The sequence below is a fragment of the Gambusia affinis genome, linkage group LG04, assembly GCF_019740435.1.
Source record: "Gambusia affinis linkage group LG04, SWU_Gaff_1.0, whole genome shotgun sequence".
NCBI lineage: Eukaryota > Metazoa > Chordata > Actinopteri > Cyprinodontiformes > Poeciliidae > Gambusia > Gambusia affinis.
In genome coordinates, this window is record NC_057871.1 from 30,198,394 (window position 1) to 30,225,127 (window position 26,734).

Below are 26,734 nucleotides of genomic sequence, written 5' to 3' on the forward strand. Positions count from 1 at the left end.
ACGAGGAAGCTCAGAACACCGTCACGGTCTGCCGCCTCTGCTGCGCAGTCTGTCTGCGCTGCGGCTCGGCCAGGATCCCAAACGGATGCTCACCTGAGCTCCACATCTATCTGACAACCAGACGCATTTCTCCTCGGAAAGCTGCCTCCTTCTAACTCCAGAAAGGTGTCGGAGCGGAGTACGAGTCCCGACGGAGCTCTCTCCGATTCTGTCCGGTAAGTGAGGCGGGACAGGACCGCCGCATCATGCTGCGCGTGGATGTGCGGTCTGGAATGAACTCTGTCGTGGAAAGTCACCGTATCGTGACAGCTCATCTAAGACCAGGGGCAGTTTATTTCTGTACACCTGTTTGGGTTTTTTTTTTGAAAGCGACATATTATGTGTCCTGCAATGCAGTCCAAATCCAAAAATGACATCATTCCAGCAGTAACCTTGATTCTGGTGTTTTAAGCCTGTCCACTACTTAAACATAGAGCAAATATTCACCTGATGTGTTTATTTTAGGGAGAATTGCACTTAGATGCAGAACATCAGGTTCTGTAAAATCTCAATTTGGATATTAACGTGCTGTAGCAACAGGGGCTGTAAACTGTAATGAACAAATCTGAATGAAAACATTGTACTTGAATTACAGCAGCTAAGATATCATTTTAAGGATATGACATCCTTTATGCAGGAAGTTCCCTGTTTATTACTACAGGAAACCTCTCAGTGTGGTTTCAAATCTTCCTGTATCTAACCTAGTGAATGTTTTTTAGAAGAAAAAAATCAATCAAACGTAAATTTCTAAAATATTTCATAAAGTTTCCTATTTTTATCGCTTCACAGAAATGCAGCTGAAATTATCTGCTGAAAATATGGGTTACAGGTTGGGATAAACTAAGGTCAAAGTTCACTTCCAGCTACTGTGTTTTACAGATTTTAAAGCTTGATTTTTTGTTTTGTTTTTTTTGTGCAAAAATTACACTTTTTGTTTTACTTTTCGCCACATTACAACCAAACAATATGATGTATATTTATGCAACTGACAAACATGAGATTGTGCCTGATTTTAAAGTGGAAGGAACATTTTTGATTGCTTTTAATTTATTTTTCAATTAAAAATCAGAAGAAATTCACAATCATTTATATTCATTCCAACTTCACTCTAATTCACATAAATAAAGTCAAGTGAAGCCGATTGCATTCAGCAGTCATTTAACCACAAAGTAAGAATCCACTTGTGTGTAATTTCGTCTGGTAACTATGGCGATGGTAGGATCGTGCTGTGGTGCTTTTCCTCTGCAGAGACAAGGAACCTGGCCAGAGTTAATATGCATTCAGACCCTCTCAGACAATACTTTGTACATCCAACTTTTGCTGCAGTCAGGCATCTTGTCTCCAGCAGTTTTACATATTCACCTCTGCAGAGTGACTGGAGCTCAGTCAGACTTCGTAGAGAGTGAGTTTAAGTCTTATCCACAGTTTCTCATCTGGATTTAAGCCTGAACTTTGACTGGTCCGTTCTAATGCATCAACATCCTTTGCTCTAAGACATTTCATTGTAGTTCTGAGTCTGTTTTCTGGTTGTTGTTGTCCTTTCTGGTCGAAGGCGAACCTCCATCTTGTCTTAACAAAACAACTTTCCCCCAGTTTGAGGTTACAATGTAAAAGTCTGTAAAAGTTCAAGAGACCTGAATATTTTTACGACCTACTGACACGTGGTAGGTTAGATGGTATGGTATCTCCTTGTTTCTAAGGCGCCACTAGCAAATCCTTCTTTTCTTTTCTTCATGTTTGGTTTTATAAAGCTGCTCCTGTTCCCTTTTGTCCTATGCCTCACACCACAGCCGTCTTGACTTTTCTTTCCTACACTTTTATCCATGCATAAATGACTTATGGTCCGGCACATTCAAGTGTTTGGAACAATACCCATGTGTTTAAAAAAACCCAAACAAACAAAAAAAAGTCAGTTGGGCTGTTTGCTGGGTTAGGCGAGAGAGGAGCATGGTGACCCCTCTGGTTGCTGTGGAGGCCGAGAGTAACACAGAAAACTCACTTCTCTGACGTCACAGCATGACGGACGCTGAGGGGACCTGATTTATCTTTGTGGGAGCAGTGAGCTGCTGGCAACTCGGCTGAACTGATCATTCTTTGTTGTCTAAAAAAACGTAACCTTTCCTTCAAAGTCAAATTTCACTTTGTGGTAATGGAAACCAGGAAAGACAGGAAGGTAGTGGAGGAAAAGATGAATGATCCTGTTTGATTTATTGCGCCAAAGTAAAAGATCAAAGTTTTGATGAACAGCAAACTAAATTGTGTTTTAGATCACGTCTTTTATACGCATGGTCTCTGTTGAAGTTTGAAACGACTGGATCTGATTTTACTCAATCGCTAATGTTTGGTCATGACATTTGGAACGTCCCATCTCAATGTAGCTTGCCAGAAATTGCATTCTCTGTAAACAACCCAGTAGGGAGTAAAGGCATTGCATCTTTGCCAGCAACAATATGTCTTATACATTCTTCTTGCTTCAACTTTAATTGGACAATATTTGAAAGTGTGGCCAACACAAACTGAATGGCTTTGTTCACTTTCTCCATTGCCAAACTACAACCATGTTCCTACAGCGTTCACGCCGAAAAGTGTTGTTAGCTTGACTTGTTAGTGCTTATAGACGGACCTTTCAGGGATGATCAAGTCAAGTTTATTTAGCAACAGGGCACTTAAAACAGTTTTACATCTTACAAACATCAAACTGTTACCAATTATGGAACAAGCAATAAACATTACATCAAGCACATACACATCAAATATGTTGATGAATGTTTCATTTAAAAGCAACTCTAAACAAGTGGGTTTATGGATTTGTTTTAAAGGCAATAAGTGTTTTGGCTGCTTTGCAGTTTTCTAGAAGTTTGTTCCAGATTTGTGGTTCATACAAGCTGAATGCTGATTCTCCTCATCTGGTTCTAGTTCTGGGGATGCAGAGCAGAACCAGAACCAGAAGACCTGAGAGGTTCTGGAAGGTTGATACAACAGCAGCAGGTCTTTAATGCATTGTGGTACTAAGCCGTTCAGTGGTTTATAAGCTAATAGTATTTTAAAGTCTATTCTCTTAGTGGAAAGACATTAGAACTGGGTGATGTGCTCTATCTTCCTGGTTTTAGTCAGAACAACAGCAGCAGCGTTCTGGATCAGCTGCAGCTGGAGGATTGATCTTTTAGCCAGTAATCAATGCGACTAAACAAAAACGCATGGATGAGTTTTTCTAGAGCTTGTACACAAGTACTTTAATCCTGGAAATGTTCTTCAGGTGATAGAAGGCCGACTCAGTGAGCATCTTATTCATTGGTGGATCTCTGAAGGAAGTAGGAGCAAACTGCACCAAAAGGTCTCTGTTAAAACTCAATCGATGTTTTATTTATGAAGTTCTGTTTAGGATGTTTAGGAAGAGAGCTAAAAATGAGTTGAAAAGCAGCAAAAGTCCAAGGAAAATTCTTCAAAAACTTTCAGAAGGAATTATCATTTTGACCAGTTTTAAAGATTATAAGACATTCTTACAAGTTGAATATTTTTAAGCATACAAAAGCCAGGGTCTGTGAGTGTGAGCCTCGTGCTTCTCAGGTGTTAAAGCACTCTTAGATAAACACTATTCCCCAGTGTCATACTAACATGTTTGCTTTCCGTCCTTGTTACCCTGCAGTTGTCTCCATAGTGACCTGAACAGCTGCTTTATTTGTCACTTTGTAGGTTTTGTCAACTCATCTTGTGTCTTATTCACCTCTACCAGTTGTCAAAGCTGGTTTTCAGAACTCGTGTTGTTGTTGTGCTCATTTTGTGTGATTAATCAGTGAGCTGCTGTGGCAGACTTGGCTCTGCAGCGGCACAGGGCTGTGAAACCAAGAGGCGGGTTTGCCTAAAGCTGCTGTTGGCACCTGGCTCGGATTGCTGAAGCAACAATTGGGCCCCAGAACCAGAGGAGGGGACTGACGCAGCGGTCTGCTGCAGGCCAGACACCGATCACCGCTCAAAAGACCAAAAACTGGAAGGATTGGAAGCTGTGCCTGTGATCTGCAGCTCCGCGGCTTGCGTGGCCGCCTCATTGTTACTTGTCTGCAGTAGGTTTTGTTTTACATGGTTTACTTGTTCTTGTTGTATATTTCATGAGGTGATTCAGTGCTTGTTTGGTGATACCATGTGTGCTGTGCTTCTGGAACATGCCCTGTCAGGATACCTGCACTGCTGCCTCTGTGGCCAGGTGGGACTTTCCAGCACAGGCTGGATTTACTGTGGTGGAAAATCCAGTATTCAAAGAACATCAAAGTATTCAAAGTTTGAATACTTTGATGTTCAGTGACCTCAGAGCACATGTGAACTAAACTTTCATTCATAGACACTAAACAGATGTATTAATTGGTAAACTTGTTATTGAATCTGATTTGGGCTCTAAGTACCTGAATCTGGACCCGACTGTCTGATGAGTTCTCTTTTGTACAATTTTGCAGTTGCATGTAGAACTATGCAGCCACAGTTCTACTTATTTTTTATATTTCAATCATTGATGGAAATTTGTGCCAATATCAATATCTGATATTAAGATTGAGGTTATTGCCGATAACTGATATTTAGCAATATTATATATAATATAAGTATATTTCCCAACCAAAATCAAAAACACCACACCGCTGACTTCACCACCGCTGTTTTTTGCTTTATTTAAACTCCCCACAATCCTTTGCTGCATTACTGTCACTGTCACATGACCAAACACCAGTGACCAACTTCCTCTCCTCCCCTCCTGAAACTAACGGCAACAAGATTGAAATAAACATCAGTTGTAGATATTGGCACATTTTTATTTACATTGCGCTGATAAAATACTGATACTGATATGTGAAAAAATGACTAATATCAGCTGGTACCAGTATCAGTGTTAGTGTATAACTATCTCTGCTGGGTGTCGTTGACAGATATCTGTCACCTCATATTTATATGCCAGGGGAAAAGAAAATCATGGATTCCTTATGAAACTTTGAAGCATGTTTCTCTGTCTATATTTCTGTGCATATCAAGGATATCAATCAGTTATCACAGCAATATTGCAGTAAATACACTTTTAAATAATAAATCCACAACCTGTCAGTATCAGTGGTCAGGAGTGATAACGGTTTATTTAGGATTGATTGATTTTGTTTTACTCTACCTCCGTTTGTCACTTTTTATTTGTATGTGCGTGAGTATAGACATACACAAACAGACTTTCAGCTCAGCTCTCCCTTTTATATGGCAGGAATATAAAACTCAAACTGACAGGTTGGGTTTATGCTTCACACCAGGAAAACGAGTGGAAAAGGAAAGACCCGTTGCATTTTGTTTCTGCATGTCTTTTTTCAGAACTTTAAAGTGTTGGCAGCAACATACAACTTCCTGATTGCCGGTCCTGTTCACATATAGACTACAGCACCAAATTACCTGCTGCTAACTTGCAGCATTTTAATGAGGTAGGTGTTTCTTCTTCTGGCTGGGTCAGTTATTAGTAGGATTAGCTTGGATTTCTTGTTTGCTGGAGATTTGCGCCGCTTTTAGGGTTTGTTATGTGACGATGGGATGCAATGCCACGTTAAGTTGCAAGTCAGCTGACAGGCTGCAGGTGTGGTGGTTAGTCACAGAAGCCTGAGCTGAATCTGTATGAACCCTGCTCACACAGTAATTGATGGAGCTGCAAACTGGCAGCTTTAATCTTCAGAATGTGAAAAACTCATTGCAGACGCAGGCTGTTATTAACAGATTTGTACTAAGCTTGAAGAGGGGGGAGGTGGTACTGTATGGCACCCTGAGGACTGCTGCTATAGTCTCTTTATATTGCATGTCTTACTTTACAGGTGTTATGGATTCACTGGGAGCAAGATTAAAGTCAGCACAGTATCCATACCATTAGATGAATGTGCAGCTCTGGGCTCATATTGCAATCATAATCATTTCCAACTAAGAGGCAGAGCTTTAGAGCTGATGGAAGCTGTAGAATGATAGGAATAGAATGTTTTTTTACCAGATAATTTTTGATCCCACAGCTGAGAGATTCACTGATAGAAACAGCATAAAGAGAAAAACATGAATAGAACTGAGGAAACACTAAACTTCCATCCATTCATCCATCCATTCATCCATCCATCCATTCATCCATCCATCCATCCATTCATCCATCCATCCATTCATCCATCCATCCATCCATCCATTCATCCATCCATCCATCCTGGTCTAGTGTTGGGTCACAGGGGCAGCAGTCTAAGCAGAGGCCCATCCTTCTCTCTCCAGCCACTTGTTCCAGCTCCTCTGCGGTAATTCCAAGGCGTTCCCAGGCCAATCAGAAAACATTGTCCCTCCTGCATGTCCTGGTTCTTCCTCTGTGTCTCTTCCCAAGCCCTATCCTGGAACACCTGGTTAGGAAGCATCCAGGATCCATCCTGACCAGATGCCAGAGCCACCGTAACTGGTTCCTCTTAATGTGAAGAAGCAGTGGCTCTAATCTGCAGAGGAAACCCATGTTGGCCACTTGCATCTTGTTTTTTCACTCAACATCCACAGTATGGATGTTGAGTGAATGAGGATGGGAACACAGAACCAAACTTTAAAGAGAGACACTCTCTTCACCACCACAGACCAATGCAGCTCTTGCATCAATTCTTACAAACACAATATCTCTAGCTAAATGTCTCTGGTTGATTACTCAAGCAAATAAATGAACAGCACCACTTTTGCTGGTTCTCATTGTGAAGATTAAAAATATGTACTTTCTTCATATTTGTTTTGTTATATTGAGTTTTGGAATATTTCAAAGAAAAAAAAAGTAGGACAGGGTGTAAGGGGCATTGTGGTACGTGGCACTTTTCTTTAACAGATAAACTTGTGTTTAGCTGTACTGTAGTCTGAGCTGCACATGGTTTGAGGTACCATGCTGTACCTTGGTCTTATTAGCCATTCATGCCTTATTTCCTAGACAAATAGTGACCTTTTTAAACAATCTCCTTAAAGGAGATTTTGCAGATTTGAGACCGGGTGGGGCACAGGGCATGTTTTGTGTGGACCACGCTAATCCTTCCTGAGTAACCTATTGTGTCAATCAAAACTGTTTGTTTCTGTATGAGCAGTGAGACAGAAGCCCTGAGTTTCAGATGTTTCACTGACCAAACTTCATATTTGAAAATTTAAAATACAAATGTAAATAAAAATGTAAACAGAGCAGAGTGAAGTTGTTGTTGGCCCCTTTCAGTTTAGCAGCACTAAGTAAAATCCATCTCATATAAGTGCTTTCAGAAGTTACATAATTAGCTAAATTCACCTGTGTGAGCAATGGGTCTCATTTGAACATAGAAAGATGATGGCACTGCTGACCTGTCACCAGAGAAAAGGGGAGAAGTTTCTGCGTTGCACTTCTTGGAAAAACACTGTGTAGAGTGAACAACTAACACTGCACATTACCCAGAAAGCAGCATCACAGTTTTGCAGTGCTTTTCCTCAATAGGTGCAGAGAATGTGGTCAGAGTTCAAAGAAAGAAGAATGGGGTAAAAATACAGGATAATCATAGAAAAAAAAGTTTTTAAAGGGTGGAGAGAACTTGAGCCTGGGGTCAGTGTTTTATTGTTAAACAGAGCAACAACATTAAACATTCAGCCAGATCTATAATGGGATGGGTCAGTCAGGTCAGCAGCTAATCGTGTTTTAGCAGCTAACCAGGCCTTCCAAGATGTTGTGCTGTTCTTTGTGATTGTTGTGGCCTGAAATGAGGAACATTTTTGTGGCATCTTTTTCAAAAAGTTGCAGTCGAATTTCCCTTCCTGCACATAACCTTCTCACAAAAAGGAATTTTACATAGTTAATATTTAATTAGCAAATAATGTTTCTTGAAATGGCAGTCTTGATTCAATTAAAATCATGTCTCGAGGAGTTGTCAGAGTGCATAAACATAATTCCATATTGGTCAATATGAATCAATTCAACATAAACTTCATACACAAATGCTGTTATCTTGCAGGTTCTCCTTTCAAGAGAATCAGGAAATTAAATTAGAAGGCGGCAAGAAGGGGACTGGTCAAAATACAGCCAAGCTGAGGTGATTGGTCAGATTTGCAGAAAATTGCAAGTCTTTGCAAAATTTGTGAATTATGAGAAGAACTTGCAGTGATAAGTGTGATTGCTGCGTCTCAACTTCCTGGAGGGATTGAGGATCCATTCGGTCTAACTGAACTGAACTGTTTTGGACAACAGAATGAAAAAATGTTTCCGATAATTTTCATTTCATTATGCACCCCTCTCTGCTGCTCTATCACTTCAAATCCAAATGAAACACATTGATACATTGAAGCTTTTGGCTACAACATAACAAAAAGAACCATCATTACACTTCCAAGACAATGTAAACACTACGTTTGTTTAGAAAAATCTACATATCCATTAGACAGTTATGCATAACATTGAGTTTGATCCCTTTTGATTAGTTCAGTGTTTGATGTGACCATGGCTTGCTCATGTAATTTGTCTTTGGGTTGCTAAGGGACTATGTTCAGGACAGTTGGGTAGGAAGAGAGAAAGAGGTGATTCGTGGTGAAATGAATAATTCACTTGATCGGGGCCTGCCTTAGTTTACCCAGAAGGTGCAGACACAACTGTGAAACAGCTCAGGTCTTTGGAAGTATTAGAGAAATCCAGGATTTCTGGCGTTAAAGGTCCCCTTGTGCTCGGTTTTTACCACTGAGCCGGCTTTCTGGATGGCTTACCAATAAAAAAATTAAAAAAACGTGTTATACAAGAAATATTTGATGTCTTGGTTCATTTTGTATATTTAACACAAACAGTGAGAAGATGTTTAATGTTGAAAGAGGAAAACACACTTGTCATAAAGAATAAAGAATACATTATGGCTCATCCTGCAGTCACGTGCTCTGGTTCCACTGCTCAGCTCACCACTGCTGTTTGTGTTCCCTGTGTGTGTCCTGTGGCAGCTCTTTTGTCTTTGGTATCTGGGCAATAGTAACCTGGCTAGTGTGTGTTTGAGCTGGCAGTGTGTGTATGTGTGTGGTGCTGTTTCAACAACAGGTTTACTCATTCTATTGTGTGTTCGCTCTGTCGTGAGCGACATGAAATCAGGAAGATAAGTCAATGTTGCAGCAAATGTTCCCAAATGATGTCCTTCTCAGATTGTCCATGAACTTACAGAAAAACAGCAGAAATAAAGTGATGTTACTTGGTTTGACTTTAAACATGTACATGCATTTTTCATGTTCCACATGGGATTAACACGAGAGGTTTTCACTACAACTTTTTGAAGGGGGACCTTCTGATGAGACATCATTTGGTCCAGGTTTGTTAAACCAGGGAGAGAAGTGAAACGTGTAGGATGCCGGCCCTCGAGGACCAACTTTGACAGTGTTTTAAACATAGTAAGTAAGTAGTAAAATACAGACAAAGATTTGTGCACATTTGTAATGGAAACGCGACAAGTGAGGGATTGTGGCTGTCTTTGTGGGGGGCGGAGGGGAAGGATGACTCAGCATGAGGTCAGATGTTCTCTCAGTCTCATAAATGAAGCAAGAGTGACGTTGTGGTCGGGCTCTTTGAACAGCGGACTGATGCTGGCAACATGAGCAGGTTGGTGACGTATGCGTTATTAATTAGTAAGTAGGTCTGGGTATCAGGTGGACAGCATTGAAAACTGGTGGGAAAATTACCAGTAAACTCTGGAAACACAGAAATTCTACAGAAAGTAACTGTCTGAATGATGTACTAATGTAATGTTTGAAATAAATATACCGGTAGGATGTTTTGTATGAGATTTTAGCCTTTGGTGTCCACTGTGGTGAAGGTGAGTGATCCCACTGCCACTGAGAGCCAGAGCTGATTTAATAAAGATGAGACCAACAGACTCAAATTATCGCAGTTGAAAGTGAAAAGAGAAAGCTGCACTTCTCTAACAATTTGTATGAGGTTACATAGACGTGTGGTTAAATTCAATTCAGTCTAAGTTAGGTAGTAAGTAACTAGTTACATTTACTCAATTACATTTACTAAAGTAACTTTTCTAAAAAAGTGTACTTCTAGAAGTATTTTTACTACGCTGTACTTTTTACTTTTACTTGAGTAATTTTATTATATACTATGCCTCCTATACTTGAGTAGAAATTCTGGATTTTCTGCCCACTGAATGGAAAACAAACATGTTTTAACCAAAAACATGGTTAAAACATGTTTTAACATGTAGTTTTTGTTTAAGTTTCATAAGTTTTATGTTGAAAGGAATTGATTGGGAAACATTTGCTTTTGTCTGATTTTGTTATTTTGGTTACGTTTATCAATTATTGTCATTTTGGTCCTTAAAATAATAAAGTTTACACCTAGCTATATATTGTGGTTTGTCAGATGATGTCATTTGAAATATTAAATGATTGATCATTTAATCAGTTACTCAGTATTTGAGTAGACATTTTACCAAATGCTGTTTTACTCTTATTTGAGTAATTTCTTTGATGGCTGCATTTTACTTTTACTTGAGTAAAAACTATTTGTAGTTCTACATGACCAGAGAGTGTAAATTTAACTCTTTTTGGAAAGTTGGTACTTTAAGTGTCATAATTGCATGTGAGTATTTCACAATCTGAAAATTGTTTTAGCTCTATTTAAGTTTGATAAAAGGTTTGACTAAATGTTGACCTGCTTGCTTTTGTTCAATGTTACAGTTTTGACATGGTAAATCAGATTTACTTGCCATCACGGAACAATGTGGCTAATGTTTATCACACAGGTTGATTTCAACTCAAAATAATATTAAAATAAACCATCTCAGAAAATATACTTACCAAGCGTTGTAAACAGATGTGGAAATTAAATTGTTCTTAAAGTTCACTTCAGTCGCTTGGCTTCGGTGGGAACTTGTGGTGCTGGAGGCGGAGTCAGTGAATTTACTCTTCTGGTTGTAACCACTGCAGGAGCTCAGAGTTGAGAAGTCAAGAGTTATTGTTTCCATTGTTTCCATTGACGTTTTCCTGGGTATTCCCTGAATTTCAAGCACCCCTCTCTCCCTTTTATTTCTTTAAAATTTCAGACTGTGTTTCATGGTTTGCATGACTTCCTTAGAGTAATCTCGTTTGTCTTTGTTGCTCCTGCAGCTCCATGGCCGTTGCTGCCCTCTGCTCCCCTCCCCTGGGAGTCTTTCTTGGACTGCTGCGCTCAGCGTGACGGAGGACCACCAGCAGGATGAAGATGGACCAACTGGATTTGTGTTCTCTCTTCTGTGTGACTAGATGAAGGGACTCCCACCTTCATTCATCAGCAGTGGTTAGGCTGCAGAGCAAACAGATGCAGAAATAAACATCATCAGATTATTTAAACCGACTTTCTCAGCATAGATCTTGCTGAGTGTTGACTCTTGTTGTTCTGGTTATGAGTTGTTCTTCTCCAACCAATGAGCCAGAGAGCTGCAGCAGCGAGGAGAGCAGCTGCGCCACCTCCTCCATTACTACCTCCGACCCGTCCTCTATGTCTGGACAGACTGACCCCCTAAAAGAGGCCCAGCATGAAGCCCCCCCTCCTCCTCCACTACCTCCTCCACCTCCCCCGCCCCTGGCTACGACGCCCACCAACCACAACCCAAGGAAAAAGCGCCGTGTGCGCAGCTTCTTCTGGAAGCCCATCCCAGAGGAGAAGGTGCGCGGGAAGCCGAACATCTGGACGCTGGCGGTGCGGCAGCAGCAGTACCAGATCGACGTTCGCTCTGTTGAGGAGCTGTTCGGGCAGCAGGAAGACACGGCCTCGGCTTCACGCGGCACGACGGCGACAACTGGAACCTCGACTCGCATATCGAGGTCCCGCTCCTTTAAGGACAGCAGCAAGAATGAGGCGAGTGCAGACAAAAACGGCTCAGTGTTACAACACAATAAACTCACAGTGAAATATTAATACAAATCAAACTTTTAACACATGTACATTTATTCAGTGGGTAAAAATATCTCGCATTTAGAAGTAATTGGCCGATCACTGATTTCCCAAAATTAAAAAAATCGGGCCGCTTTATCGGCTGAGCGATTTATTGGTGCACACCTAGTAGGGAACCTAGGACTCTAGCCAATCTGATGTCTAGATCTCTAGTCTAGATCTTCAGATCTCTAGTCAATCTAAAGAGATTGACACAGGCATGCATTACAGATGGGTCTTTGTTTTTCTGCTATATTTAAACCATATTCCATTTTTTTTCTGGTTTTAGGTCAGCATCCTTGACTCCAAAAGAGGAATGAATGTGGGCATTTTCCTCAGGCAATTTAAGAAGTAAGTTAGTTGTACGTTTGAAAGACCAGACTGGACTGTCCAATGACACACAGCTGATTTTTTTTTCTTGCTGTAAATGCCAAGCATTGGTTATTTTGTACTGTTTTACTGATCTCCACAGTATACTGTTAGAATGTTTATAGTTGTTTTATGTTCTAATTAGTGATGGTTGTAGTTCGACCCTGAAGCATCCTCAGTTGAAGTTTATTAAATTTACATGTTATTAAATGTAAGTTTAGTAAACTTACATTTTATTAAAAATAAATGTAAGCTTACAAAAAGAATGAAGAGCAGAACAACACAGTTTATGAGCAGGGAACAACAGGAACCAGCAACAAAGAGGCAACAGAAGAATCCAATCTCAGCAAAAGTAAGAACAGAAACTAAGGTTGATCACTAAGGAAGAAGAAAGTGAGGAATAAAAGCACAGAAAAAAAAAACATAAACAACAGTGGGATCCCTGGCTGGTGGCTAGGCCTCAGAAGGAGGACCATAAATGAAACACAAAAACAGTGCCCAGTGGAGTCCAGTTCAGGAGGTCTGCGGCAAAGAGGCTTAGAAACGAAAGGTTTGTAGTGAAGGTGTTTGGAAGTTGCAGGAGGCAAAGGACAGAGGACTGGCGACAGCTCTGATAGGCTGTTGATAGAGGCACAGGAACCTTGGAAACCAGCAACGGAGGCCGGCTCAGATCGATGAAAGAGCCAAGGAGAGGCTCTTTATAGGACTGGAGGCTGATAGCAATGGCTCAAAGATCCTTAGTGCCATTGTTAGGGCAAAAGAACCCCAGATGGTCAGCATATTAGATGGTCAGGCAATAAGAGGTGCAAGAACCAAGGAATTTGTCTCTGATGGAAACCTGGGAGCAAATAGTGATGGATGGAAAACCTCAGAGGTTGGCAGCAAAAAAAGCTTCATTTGTCGTATCATTAGACTACTGAACTCCCATTATTATTTTTATTCTATTTATTTATATTGATACTTTTTATTATTACTTATTAGTAATGTGTCAGTGGTAGGAGTTCTCCCTGCAGTCAGTGAAGCAACAGTTTGATTCCTGGTCTGTCCACCCTTGTTGTTCTGTGTCCGTAGCCTAGCATAGACTGACTGGAGGGATGGCACAACATTTGTAGCCTCACTCCTGTCAGCCTATGCTAGGCCAGGCTTCATTTCACTTCATAAATGTTCTCTATTTCTCCACATAAGTTTTAGAAATGCCAGCATATATAAGATGTATATAAGTGTAAAAACCACATTAGAACACAACAATTTACATAGAAATTTGCCAGATTCAGAACTGACTGAGCTTTCAACAAATTTATGACTCAATAAATTAAACAAGCTCACAAGTACATGTTCACTTGTTGCAGATGTTTCACTCTGTGAATAAATTCAGGGATTAAAATTCCCAAATTTTACATGATAACGATCATGAGTAAACATAACACATTCATTCAAATGATCCAAAAGGCCTCATAACGTTAAACATTTGATTATCTGTCTATGATATCTTCTAAACTGCTAAACTTTATTTGAAGGCTCTGTGATAATGTTACAACAGTTGGAAAAATCTAAATAAACCCATTGTTGTTTAGCATTATATTAGTTGTTTTCATTGACAGACCAATTTAAAACAACTGAAGAACTAGGAATATTTAAAAGGGTAGGTATAGAGGTGTTATGAATTTAAATTAAAGGAAAACTAGGGAAAAATTCCATACTTCCTGATAACTTCTTATCATTATATCTATATATGTAAATGTAATGTAGTCAGTAAAACTACTATAAAGCATTTATTTGTTATCAAATCCTCAGGTTTTAATTCATCTGCTGCCTTTTAACAAAAATGCTCTCCTAGAACTCAACATATTTTTATTTAAGTTCTTTGACTTATGAGAAACATGTCTGATGCCATTTCTTAACATATTCTCAGTTTTAGGTTCAGCTTAATTCCTCACTGTGCTAAAGCTTGAATCAACATAATAGATGTGGTTTGAATGAGAATATTTGGCAGCTAACCCCTAGTCCAGTCTGTAGATTAAATTTTAGAAACTAATCTCAAAATGAGTCCAACCATACTGAAACAGATAGTCACAGCAGAGTTCAAAAAGGGTTCCCATGACAACAGATTTGCATAGCTCTCCAATATATTTAAATGACATTTGACTGAACCATTTGACTGACCTCACTGCAACACTGTTTATTTCTGTTTGGGACTTTTTTTTATTTTTTGTCAGCCACATTTTATTATTGCTCTTATTGCCTTACATAAGAACCTTAAGTAACGTGAAGCTGATTTCACTCAGTTTACACATTAGTGTTCAGTGCTGTTTATATTTAATTACAAGAAGAAAAGCAATAGGCCTTCGCAGCGCTTTGCTGCTCAGGCCTAATAAAAACAAAAAATATATAATTTGGATGTGTTTTGTGGTTGTATTTTTTTTGTTAGATTTACTTGATCCAATTTAGACTGTTCCTGTTGTTCTATATTGTTGTCCCAAAAATCAGTCATCAATATAATATATATAATCAATATAAATATATATATAATGAGAGCTTAAATTAAAGGGAGTTTAGTATCCTTATGGCATGAGGGATGAAGCTGTTGTCTAATCTGGTTATTCTGCATTTGAAGCTGCTGAATCTTTTCCCAGAAGGCAGCAGGGAGAACAAACCATGGTGAGAGAGGAAGGGGACTTCTATAATCACCCGAGCCCTGGACAGGCAGCTCAGTCTCTATGATTCTCTCAGCTGTCCTCACCACTCTCGCTACACGTTGCCAGTCAAAAGTGTTGCATGCTCCAAATCAGACACATTAACTGCTGGTCAGTTTGCTCTCTGCTGTCGCTCTGTAGAAAGTGGTGAGGATGGGAGGAGGGAAGTTTGTTCTTCTCATCCGACGTAAAAAGTGCAGATGTTGCTGAGCTTTCTTCACCAGACCAGAGGATTGGAGGAACCAGGTCAAAGTGTCAGAGATCAGTATCCCCAGGAACTTAATGTTCTTGACCCTTCTCGGCTGATTTTTTCTGAAATCAACAATTTCTTTTGTTTTGTTGACATTCAGGGTTAGATGGTTTGCATCATACCAGTCCACCAGATGTTTCACCTCCTCTCTATAGGTCAGTTTGTTGTCCTTGATGAGACCCACCACTGTTGTATCGTCCACATACTTAATGATGTGGTTGGTACTGAACCTGGTTTGGCAGTCATCAGGGTGAAGAGCAGTGGGCTCAATACACAGCCCTGGGGGGAGCCAGTGCTGAGGGAGATGACTTTGAAGTATTTTTCTCAACCCTCACAGACTGGGGCCTGGGGTCCAGCAGCCAGTTACACAGGGGGGGCTTGAGCTCAAGGGATCTAGTTTCCTCAACAGGTGCTGGGGGATGATTGTTTTGAATGCTGAGCTGAAGTCCACAAACAGCATTCACATGAGTATAATTCTCCTCCAGGTGTTTCTGGCTCCAGTGCCGGGTGGTGGAAACAGTGTCCTCTGTGCAGCAGGTGTAGCAGTAGGCAAACTGGAGCAGATGAAAAGAGGAGGGAAGTTTTGAGATGATGTGATCCTTCACCAGCCTCTCAAAACACTTCATCATTATGGCAGGGAGAGCAACAGGCCGACAGTCATTCAGTGATGAAATTGAGAGTTTTTTGGGCACTAGAATGATGATGACCATTTTGAAGCATGATGAAATGACAGTACAGCTCAGTGAGGTGTTAAATATGTCAGTGAGGACATGAACCAGCTGGTCAACACAGTTCCTGAGAACCAGGTCTCAAGAACCTGCTGTTATCAGGACTTGTTGCTCTATGCATGTTGAGTCTTCTAAAGGTCCTCTGAACATCAGCTGTATCCAGTCTGAGTATCTGTTCCCCCAGATGAGGGGTGGATTTTCTCACAGGAGTGTTTGTTGAGGGCTTCAAACTGACCAAAGTATTTGTTAAGTGTATTCAGAAAGTATGAGTTGGAATACAGGACAAATACAAAACCTTAATTTATGCACATTTATAAATTTAGATGTCTACACATGCATTTTTAATTGACAATAATTGACAATAATCTTACCCCATGGGTAACTCCTTGTGTTTCCATAGAAACTAAAACAAACAAGAACCTGACACAGGTTGTTTGACATCATCATGTTAATGAGAACCTCTTTGTTCTCATCAATGATGTCATAAATCTTCAAAGAGATACAAGAATACAAGAATTCTCAGTTTGCTTCTCAACTTGGTTGGAGGTAGATCGATTCCAGAGAGACGACTTCAAAGTGACTTTACAAACCAGTTTAACTGTACACCAAGTCAAGAGGATTTTTGCCTTTGATGGGACCTTGGATTTCTTGTTACGATGGGAGTTGAAAAGTTGTTAGGATATAGAATAAGAGACGTTTTAGTAGAGAGATCTGAGGACGAGAGATCAAAATACTTTGCTTTTGACATTGAACCCTGAAGACCAAAAGGACATGGAAGATTCCTCTAAGGATGAGAAAGTTACCATCAAAACCACAACTATGGATTTGACAGTAAAGGCATCAGAAGATTTTGTTGCTTTTGAAAGTATCAATGTTCCTCATGACCAGATGGACCTGGATGTGTTTGCTTGCTCACAGGTTGAGTGAGTTACATTTACAACCACAGCTAACTCTTCACCAACACAAATATAACAAAAAAATGTCTTTACCAGTCTTCCCAAAAACATGATGGACCTGGATGTGAATCCAAACTGTAACAGTGAGGAAATTGTGATAAATTTTGAAGAAATCTTTGAGGATTCATCATTAGAAGAATCCTCTTCAGCAGAAGTAAAAAATTCAAAATGACACAGATGATTTTGACAGAGTGGATGCAAATATTGAGCCAACCATGTACTTTTGTAAATTTTCCAACTCATTCTTCAACTGTTGGATGAATGCCACAACACAAAGCATTATGAACTTGAATATTACCAGAAGGTTTGTGGCTCAGTGTCTGGACTTTTTACAGAGACGCCATTGTTTATTTATACCAGAATGATCAGAACCAACCTCTCAAAACACAAAGCAAACTTCAAAAAGCCTCAATAAAACACCAAAAATGAGGGAGAAAAAGAATGACTCAGGACTTTTTCATGTAACTCTGTCTGTTTGATACAATCCTTTAAACTTGCTGGTGTTTTACACACTGTGAAAGGCGATCAACTTGACATTGACACTTTTACTTTGTATGAGCTTTTGAGATGCTGTCTGAGGTCCTTTCTATTTTTTGTTGTAGTGTTGTAAGCAGATATAAGGTTGCAGGAACACAAAGGGTCTGATGTAAGACGAAGCATGACTGAGGAGTTATTTTATGTTCAATTACTCAGTGTTCACATTCCCAGCTGAGACACATGAATCCATGTGCAGCTCAGCATGTTTTGTCCAGTTCAAATGTTTGCAGTTGAAGAAAAACTGACGTCTAAGATAAGTGAAAGGAGGAGTTTCTCATTTGTTTACAGCCCTCACACAAAATGGGTCAGTGGACAATCAGAACTAGCTTCAATTTAGTGCCTTTGTGAACACGAGGGAGGAACAGGCATTCACAGAAAGCACCTGCACAGCTTAAGTAAAATGAGATGTTTGTCTTTAAGGTCAAACCGTTCCATTGTTGAAGACATCCGACGTGGAGAGGGGAAGATTTACGGAGCCGAGCTGCTCAAAGACCTGCTGAAGCTCCTGCCTGACGCAGAGGAGGTCTGTGTGTTTGGCCTGGGTTCACGTATGAATGGCGAACATACTCATCAAAGACAGTTTGTCAAAAAAAAACATATAGATTCTGCTCAGCTTCCTCTCGCTTTTTATCTTCTCTGCAGATCAAGAAACTGCAGGCTTTTAAAGGAGACCCAGACAAGCTGACACTGGTTGATTCCTTTATGTACCTCCTAATCCAGGTGCCACGGTACGTTGGTTGCAGTGGTGGAGCAGTGCATGCAAAGGCGTTTCCATCAAAAGGCAATCTGGAGTCAGCAGTTTTTGACAGATAATACTGGGTTTATCCTGAAATACTGCATGAAGATAATTTCATAACCTTTCTGGGAAGTTTGCAGGAGGCTGGAAATGTTCTGCTGAATAACACAGTTCATATAGTCAACATTCCTCAGTCTCTGTGAAGAGAGAAGAGTCGATTCAGAAGAGGCAGCTGTAACGTTAATTATATAACTGTAGTGTATTAATGGCTCTTGCCATTAATACACTACAGGCACACTGCAATTTTAAACCAGCGCAGAAACACCACGTCCTTTTAAAACTTCTCCTTCTGTTCACTGACTTGCCAGTAGAAAATCTCCTGGATTGAATCCAAGTGAATGGAAGAAAGACCAGACTGTGCAGGGAGTGACTGTTTTTTGAACGGAGTTGCACAGGAAGGCGATGGCCCGACTAGAATTTAAGGAAATTTTTTAAAATCTCCACAACAACAATAACAAAAACTCTCTTATTATTCTGCCATTCAGCAATTAGAAATACTTTTGGTTTTCATAATAGACCTAAAACAAAAATATGTTTTATCTTGCATAATCTCAGTGAGAGAAAAAAAGCAGTTCTTCCTGTTTATAATGGGTAAATGAGTAACCAGTTTCAACTGTAGCCATCTAAAACTCAGTTCAATGTATGATAAACACAAATATTCAGTTTCCCCCAGGATTCAGTAACATTTGAAATAACAACCAGAAGTCAATTGCTCTTAAAAAAGAGGTTCAGCAGCTCTCCACATGCTGCTATGGAATCTTCTCACTGCCTTGTTTTGTAGGTTTGAAGTTCGGATGGAGGCCATGGTTCTCCGTGAGGAGTTCTTCCCTTGCAGTGTTGCGATGAGTCATGACATCGATGTCATCAGAGCCGCTACTGAAGGTATGACGCATGTAAAATATGGCGCCACATATTTTTTGTGCATACACACACTTTATACATGAAACTCCTGGTAGAGATCTGGACCCAGTGCTCAGTTTCTAACCTAACCAACATATTTCAATTTGATAAATATTCAGTTTTATTTATCTGACTTATTTTTCACTTTCAACATTTAAATAAAAATTATTTTAAGTAATCTCTGTAGGTTTTTCACTTACCAAAACTTTGCATAATCATATTTAAACTTTCAGCTTCAGTCTTTTGTACTAAATCAGACTGAAAAAAAAAAAAATTAATGTAGAGATAAATCAGAATGTCTGAACTTGTGTTGTTATCCTTGAGCTGATGTTTTCCTCTGGAGTCTCTAATATTAATATGTTCCTGTCCTGTAGAGCTGATGAATTGTGAGGAGCTTCATGCCATCCTTCATCTGGTGCTGCAGGCTGGAAACATCATGAACGCTGTAAGAGTTTAGCCTCATGAAACACTCCCACATAGAGTTAATTATTAGCCCGGAGCCCATATTTACTCTCTGATTTAGGCCACCTTCTTTCTTTTTTTTTTCTTTTTTTTCTCCCCACCAGGGGGTCCTTTTTGTGGGCTCTAGTGTCCCTTTTTTCATAGTAGGCTGACAGGAAAGGGGGAAGGAGAGGGGGGAAGACATGCAGCAAATGTCGTTGGGACCGGGAATCGAACCCGCGACGGCCGCGTCAAGGACTGAAGGCCTCCAAACGTCGGTTCGTGTAGAGGTTAGCACGCCCACGTTTTTTTTAATAACTTCTTTTAACCCTCCTGCTGTTTTAGCGTGACACTCAGGAGTGGCGCGGCAAATGTCATAGTAAAACAGCGGGGGAAGTGGGAGGGTCGTCCCATCAGACTGTCAGTTTCTGAAACCACACAACAACAAAAAAAAACTCATACAACCCCACTGGACTGCACACAGAGTGGAAAAACTCATGTGGTCTAATTGACCCATCTATTGAAACTGCAGGAGGGTTAAACTTACCACATTTTATTTTTCAACTTTTTAAAAACAACATGATTTTGATATTCTAAAGTATTACTTGGCACTGTAAAGGTGCATGAGGAGATGCTTACTGCACAGAACAATCAGCTGTACTCATCGACAGTTTTCTGATAACATTTTGTTTGTGTTTCAGACACAGTGATCACCTTTTGCCTCTGCTGAATATCTATCTGTCCACAGGGTGGCTACGCAGGAAATGCTGTTGGATTTAAGCTGTCGTCTCTTCTCTCATTGGCCGATACAAAGGCCAACAAGCCGGGAATGAACCTGCTGCATTTTGTTGCCATGGTTAGTAAGCTTGGAGATATAATATCTATCTATCGATCAATCAAACGAATGAACGAATAAACAAAAAAACTCTGGAAAAGGTCAAGAGACCACCAGTGGGCTACAGGAACTGTTATGTTGAGATCCATCCTTACTCCCAAAACCTTAATCCTGCTGTAAGAGGAAGAGAAAATTCCAAACACTGTGATTCCAGAGGGATGTTTGGAGAGCAGATGGTGACCAAAAGCATTAAAGAGATAAAACTGGGTCACCAAACCTACACAGCTCCATAAAACGTCCATGTGTCTTCAACACGGCACACATCCTACTTTATCCAGCCCTGTATTAAGTGTTGTGATGTAAACTATCTGATGTTTCCCCACACAGGAGGCGAAGAAGAAGGATGAAAAGCTGCTAAAGTTTCCAGAGAATCTGCAGCATGTACAGAGTGCAGTCAGGTGAAGAAAAACTTCCTTCTGGTGTTTGCTTTTGATATTAAATACATATTTATATTCTACCATCCAAAAGTTTTACTGATATTCAAGCTTTGCACCTGCATGATTGAAGAGTCATGAGTTAGTTTTGAAGTGATTGAGTGGATTCACTGAAGAGTCTGGCCTCTGTCACATGCACGTTGCAGTGAGTCCTTCTATATCCCAAGGTCAGATGTGTGTGTTCAGTGCAGCTCCTGCACTGCAGAGGCTGCATCACTGCTCCACTCCTCCTAGCAGTCCTCCACTTCTTAAAGTCTGAATACAATCAAAAGAACTGACTGAGGTTTGTGTATTAACCTTGAGTCAGTTCAACTCAATTCGATTCAAAAATCCTTATTAGTCCCCAGCAGGGAAATACCTACGTAGAAAAACTGGGCAATATGTGTTAGCAAAGTCCATATGGGCAGTGAGGTGAGTGAGTCCGGTGGGATGAGGCGATGGAAGAGTGTGTGAGGGGTGTGAATGTATATCAGTCGGGAATTCCTGACCTCTTTCTTGTTTCTGTGCAGAATTTCAGTTGAAAACATTGAGCTGGAGTTTTCCTCCTTATACGTCCGGATCAAATCCCTGGAGGAGAAAATCCAAGGAGACGAGCAGCTCCAGCTGCAGCTGGAGCCCTTTCTGCAGGTGAAGCTGCTGCACTGTCACACAGCAGACACACACACACACGCACGCATGTTTGGATGGCTATCTTTGTGAGGACTTTCCATCGACTTCATTCATTTCTACAGCCTGAACCTTAACTTTACCTTAACCCTATCCAAAATTCAATTCACACCTTAGTCCTAAATCTAACCCCTGACCCAAAAACAGAATTTCCTCTTGTGGGGACCAGGCTTTGGAGTTCTGGAGCTTCTGACTCAGCTGCTACACACAACAATATCTGTAAAATAGTAGATGGTTGAGAAAATGTGTGTTTGTGTTTGGCGTCTGCTCTCAGAGCTCAGCGCAGACGCTGCAGGACTTAAAGAGGCGCAGGCTGGAACTGCGAAAAGAGGGCAACACTCTCATCGATTTCTTTTGTGAAGACAAGGACACCTTCAAGCTGGATGAGTGTTTCCGGATCTTTCAAGACTTCTGCATTAAATTCAACAAAGCTGTAAAGGTCAGTGTGAGTGGAAAGATGCAATATTTGCACTGTTTTAGCAGCCATGGTAGAGATTATTAAAACAGCGTAAAATGCATTCATCTTTTATTGCAATAACCAAAAAATTAGAAAAAATCCATAATTTAATTAGAGCTTGTTTATTCGATGGAGGAAAAACATAAACATATAGTGCATTTAGTCAGAGCAATAATAAAAAAGTTAGAAAGAACCAGGACAGCAGGGTGTATAGTGTGGTGAAAAAATCCCCATATCAGTGGTAGAAAAACAAAAATAATTTGTTTAGAGTGAAATTATGCTTCACTTTTAAAAGTCTTTTTTCTTCTTTGGAACTTTTTTGTCACTGCTTCACTTTGCGTGTCTGATTTCAAAATAAAAGCACCATGAGAATGAGAATACTTTGAAAACACAGCTCACGAGAAGGTTCTGATTAAATAAAAATAATAAGCTGCCTAACCACAACTAACCACAAAATACTTCAATCTGTTTATACTTGTAATACTTTAATTTAAAATATTCAATCAACATTTGAATGTTCTCCTTATAAACATTCATTTGGTACCGGCAGCATTTGTCTGCCTGTCTGAATGACCAATCAGAGTTGGTCTTCTGTAAATGAACTGTGTTTTTTGTGTTGGCCAGGACTCACTCGAAAAAGAGTTGTTTTAATCGTAATATAATATAATAATAATTTTTAAAAAAGCAGCCAGAGGTCCAAAAATACTTCAGAGAATTCAGAAAAGATCACTTTATAAGATAAGATTGCACAAAATCTTATAAAGTGAAGAATCATTTAAAGCAAAGAGGTACTGATCAGGACAATCAGGGTGAGGTTGGATTTCTATGAGATAGTTTCTTTAATAATCAAAGCGAGTAACAGGAAATATAAACCCAAATGAAGATAAACATTTTAAGAATGTTTAGTTGATTCACATGCAGTTGAGTGTTTGTCAGTAAACAGGGAGAGACACTGTATCCAGACCTTTAGACTTTTTTCATATATTGTAAAGAGGCAACCACAAACCTCAGTGCATTTTACTGAAACTTTTCATGATAGACCAACATCAAGTTGCACGTAGGAGGTAGGAAGTAGAAGGTAAGAGGAATAGTATACTTGCTTTTTTTGTTATACAAATAAATATGTGAAAAGTGTGGCAGGTAATTGTAATGGTATTTGCAGGCTGTGTACATCTCTTGTTACTTAGAATTTCTAAAGTCTCCCTGCTCCTGTTTTGTCTCAGGACAACAGGGAGCGTGAGCTGAAGGAAGCAGCCAGACTGCAGCGGCTCAGGGAGCTGGAGGAGAAGCGTTTTGCGTGGGCCGCTGAGGATCACAGCAGCGTCTTCGGCCGCAGCAGCAGCGAGAGCGACGTGGAACTGCTCACCAAGGAAGGCCTGCTGGACTTCTTCCAGAAAAGATCCCAGAGTCCACACAGTCCGCTCGGACGCTCCGCCAGCGCCCGCCGCCACCGTCACACTATGACCTCCATAGTAGACCGTGAGCTCCAGGGATACCTGGAGCTGTTCGGAGGCGCTGTGAATCCCACCAGCTACTCCAGGTTCTACAGCCTGCCTCGGCCCGGCCGGCCTCTCCAAAGGAACGCCGTGCCGTGGATTCTTGGTCAGGATGACAGCAGAGAGGCGACGTCTCCACATGCAGAAACGGAGCCCATCAGCTCTCTGGCCAGCTTCTCCTCCTCTGGCATGAACGATAACGAGGTCGTCAACGACAACAATAATTACTCGACTGTTTCAGAGAGCAGCGCTTTGCCACGCCCCTTCTGTGTCTTTCAGAAGCCCACCCACCTGCCCAACCCGCCCGTTTCTGGCCTCATGAGTGTCAGCGTGGACAAGCATACTTTAGTTCAAGCTCCTCAAAGTTTTGACCTGCCGAGCCCAAACAACAACAGTGACCATAAGCACTTTGTCAGCCATGGCGACGTTGTGGTAACTGAACTTGAACAGGAGGCAGAACGTTCTCCCAGACATCAGGACAGATTCATTGATGAGGTTTTGGAGAAAAGAACTGATCCAAAGGCAGGGGAAGGTAAAGGCGAAACAGGAGCTTCCTCTGAGAGGGAGAAAGAGGACAAGGACTGCAGCACAGTCTCATCCACAACCTGTGATACCCCCCTCCCTCTGGATACCTCTGTGTCCAACAAGAAGCCCATGTTTTACATAGTAGACTGCACTGAAACAGACTGCTCTGTGGTGCTGGATTACTCCGAGGCTGAAAGCTCATCGCTCACCAAAGAAGATCTTCAGTTTGTTCCTCAGTGGAGCAAAGATCTGGAAAGCCAGCAAGGTCCAAATTCCTCCTGCAATGACCAGTCCATCTCAACCAGTGAGCTCTCAGCGCCCAAATCTGCCGACGTAACATCTGTGGCTGCATCTGCTACCACAGAGGACTGGGACACAGAGAGCTGCGACACAACAGAGGGGAAACAGGCTGCGGAGAAGGACCAGAGAGCAGGGAGAAAACCTCTGAACTCAAAGAGCAACAAAGTGTCAAAGGGCAGCGGGGGTCGAGGGGCTCGGACTCCGACCAGCGGCGAGAGCCAGGGAGTCCGGAAAGTTGTCCCCATCAGCAGGCTGAACAGGCCGGGCAGCAGCAGGAGGACAGACAGACCTTCGGTCCAGGATGGTGGAGACGCACACAGACACCTCCGGGACCAAAGCACCCCTGCAAGAGGAAGAGCCGAGAAGACAGCGAGGCCGCCTCGACACTCTAGCGTTCCTCCTGATGAGTCCAAGGTCCAGAGGGGGGGTGGTCTCACAGGGGGCGTGTCTAGGTGGGCGCGAGATTCAACGCCGAGGAAAGCTTCCCTCCACAAGCCGAGCGCCAAACCGCTCAGAAACATCCCAAAGCCTGTTCATGAGGAGAAGATGTGCCGCTCCACCATGAGGGCTCTGGCTCAGGCTGGAACCCCCGGGGGGCCTTCCTCCGAGAACAGCAGCTCAGAACCGCAAAGCGCTAAGAACTCCTCCAACGTCCCCAGCTTTGCCCGAAACACTGTAGCTTCATCTTCCAGGACCAAGATGGACCTGGGCCCTCCGTCCATCCCCACCACTCTGTCCCGCAGCCCCTCGCTCCAGGGGTCCCGCACCTCCACCAAGCAGAACCGGGCCTCACCGACACCTCAGAGCAACGAAGAAAAGCCTCCAGTGACACACCTGCGGCGGGTGCACAGCGTCAAGGCGGCCAGCCGCAGCGCCTGTCGCAGCGAGACCCCGCCTCCAACTTCAACACGGGGGAGCATCCGGAAGACCAGCAGCTTTTCTGAAAAGTCTGTGCAGCTCAGAGACTCGTTGCTGTCTGGCAAAGCCACAAAGCCGAGCTGGAAGTGAAACCAGACCTGGTGCAACCTGACTGCAGTCACAGACGACCTCTCCATTTAGAATAGAGTGATATTTACTCACCTTATCAATCCACAGTGGAGAGGAATCCTCTCTAACATGCAACAGACCTGAAGCTGAAATCCATTTTAAGCTGTTTCACCCTCTGAGGTTACGTCTGTAGCTGACAACTGCAAAGAGCAAGATGCAATGAACCTCTCTTCGTTTTTGTCGTGAAAAGTTATTTTTTTTGTTCCACTAACATGACAAGTGGTAAATTGGTGATCTTACACAGAAGCCTTATTGCCTGCTTAGCTGTTAATCTGCAGAACCCTGTATGCTACTGTGTGTAACGATGTTAATGTTTTAAAAAATACTGACTCACTACCATAATGCTGCTAATTAACTCTGATTGTTCCCTTTTTTTATTTCAGGGTTTTAGAATCTGGTAAAGCTCGCTGCTGTCACTGTGCCTTGAAAAAGTATTGATACCCTGAGAACTTTTTCACATTTTCTCAAGTTACAACCAAAAAAAAAAAAAAACTACAATAAGTTTAATTTGTACTTTATGTGCTAGGTAGATAACAATGAGTAGTGCACACATTGGCAATGGCAGGACTGCACTATGTGAGAAAATAATGTTATTCAATATGCTCAATATTTCAAGCATAGTATTGTTTAAGTTCTCATTTTCCTTAATTTTCTGTCTCTCAGTGGTTATTGCGATGCTTCACATACTCTGTGACCTCTAGCATCAGGGTGTCTGATCTGAGTCATGCAGGTCAGTAAATGTCCAGGATGTATTATTGGCAGATTGGTGGAATTCACGTCTATAAATCACTCTGGGATTTCTGAAGGTTTTTATTTGGGGACATCAAAGTACACAGGGTTCAATACACAGGCTCTGCACAGTTTTCAGATTTTCATTCCGCGTGTCCCTTTCCTCCCCCTTCACAATCATGTGCAGCCTTGCCTTTGTGTCGGTCTATCACATGAACTGCCAAATGAATACTGACATGTTTGTGGTTGTAATATGAGAAATAATTCAAAATGTCGAGTGGTATTCATGCTTTTGCCAGGCATTGTGTGTGTTTTTGTTTTGCCCTGTCCTCCAACTGTTTCCTTTGCTCAGTACCTCAGACAGATCACTGTGGCCTTGTAATCACATGAGAAGGACTCATTGATTTTTACATGCTGACAACATGGACGTAATCTGATCAGTTAAAGTCCATGGCATTCTCACGGTAGAACAACATGTAAATTCATAAATAAAATACCGCTGTACACAAGCTGCTGTTGGTACCTTCTCTGTTTAAGTGTCAATAATTTCACGGCATATTTTTGCTTA

General features: G+C 41.3%; 1 protein-coding gene across 2 annotated transcripts; it reads left to right on the top strand.

The window, feature by feature from the left end:
- On the top strand, nucleotides 1-26,660 carry fhdc1 (FH2 domain containing 1). Of its 2 annotated transcripts, none has more exons than XM_044113761.1 (12): nucleotides 1-215; nucleotides 11,143-11,872; nucleotides 12,237-12,298; nucleotides 17,901-18,003; nucleotides 18,123-18,208; nucleotides 19,058-19,158; nucleotides 19,551-19,621; nucleotides 20,366-20,473; nucleotides 20,840-20,910; nucleotides 21,456-21,573; nucleotides 21,887-22,051; nucleotides 23,293-26,660. In XM_044113761.1, exons 2-12 carry the CDS (start codon nucleotides 11,417-11,419, stop codon nucleotides 25,396-25,398), a joined length of 3,447 nt encoding a protein of 1,148 aa, XP_043969696.1. In that variant the 5' UTR covers nucleotides 1-215; nucleotides 11,143-11,416; the 3' UTR covers nucleotides 25,399-26,660. The 2 variants fall into 2 exon arrangements, with proteins under 2 accessions (XP_043969696.1, XP_043969697.1); XM_044113762.1 differs by lacking the exon at nucleotides 1-215 and adding an exon at nucleotides 4,010-4,100.
- Nucleotides 26,661-26,734: the final 74 nt, after the last annotated feature.

Bases quoted from the DNA above. Each gene is read 5' to 3' on its own strand.
- fhdc1 (XM_044113761.1), top strand. From the start codon at position 11,417: ATGAGTTGTTCTTCTCCAACCAATGAGCCAGAGAGCTGCAGCAGCGAG. The intron at 20,474-20,839 runs GTTAGTAAGCTT...TTCCCCACACAG, and splicing joins TGCTGCATTTTGTTGCCATG to GAGGCGAAGAAGAAGGATGA. The intron at 22,052-23,292 runs GTCAGTGTGAGT...GTTTTGTCTCAG, and splicing joins AATTCAACAAAGCTGTAAAG to GACAACAGGGAGCGTGAGCT.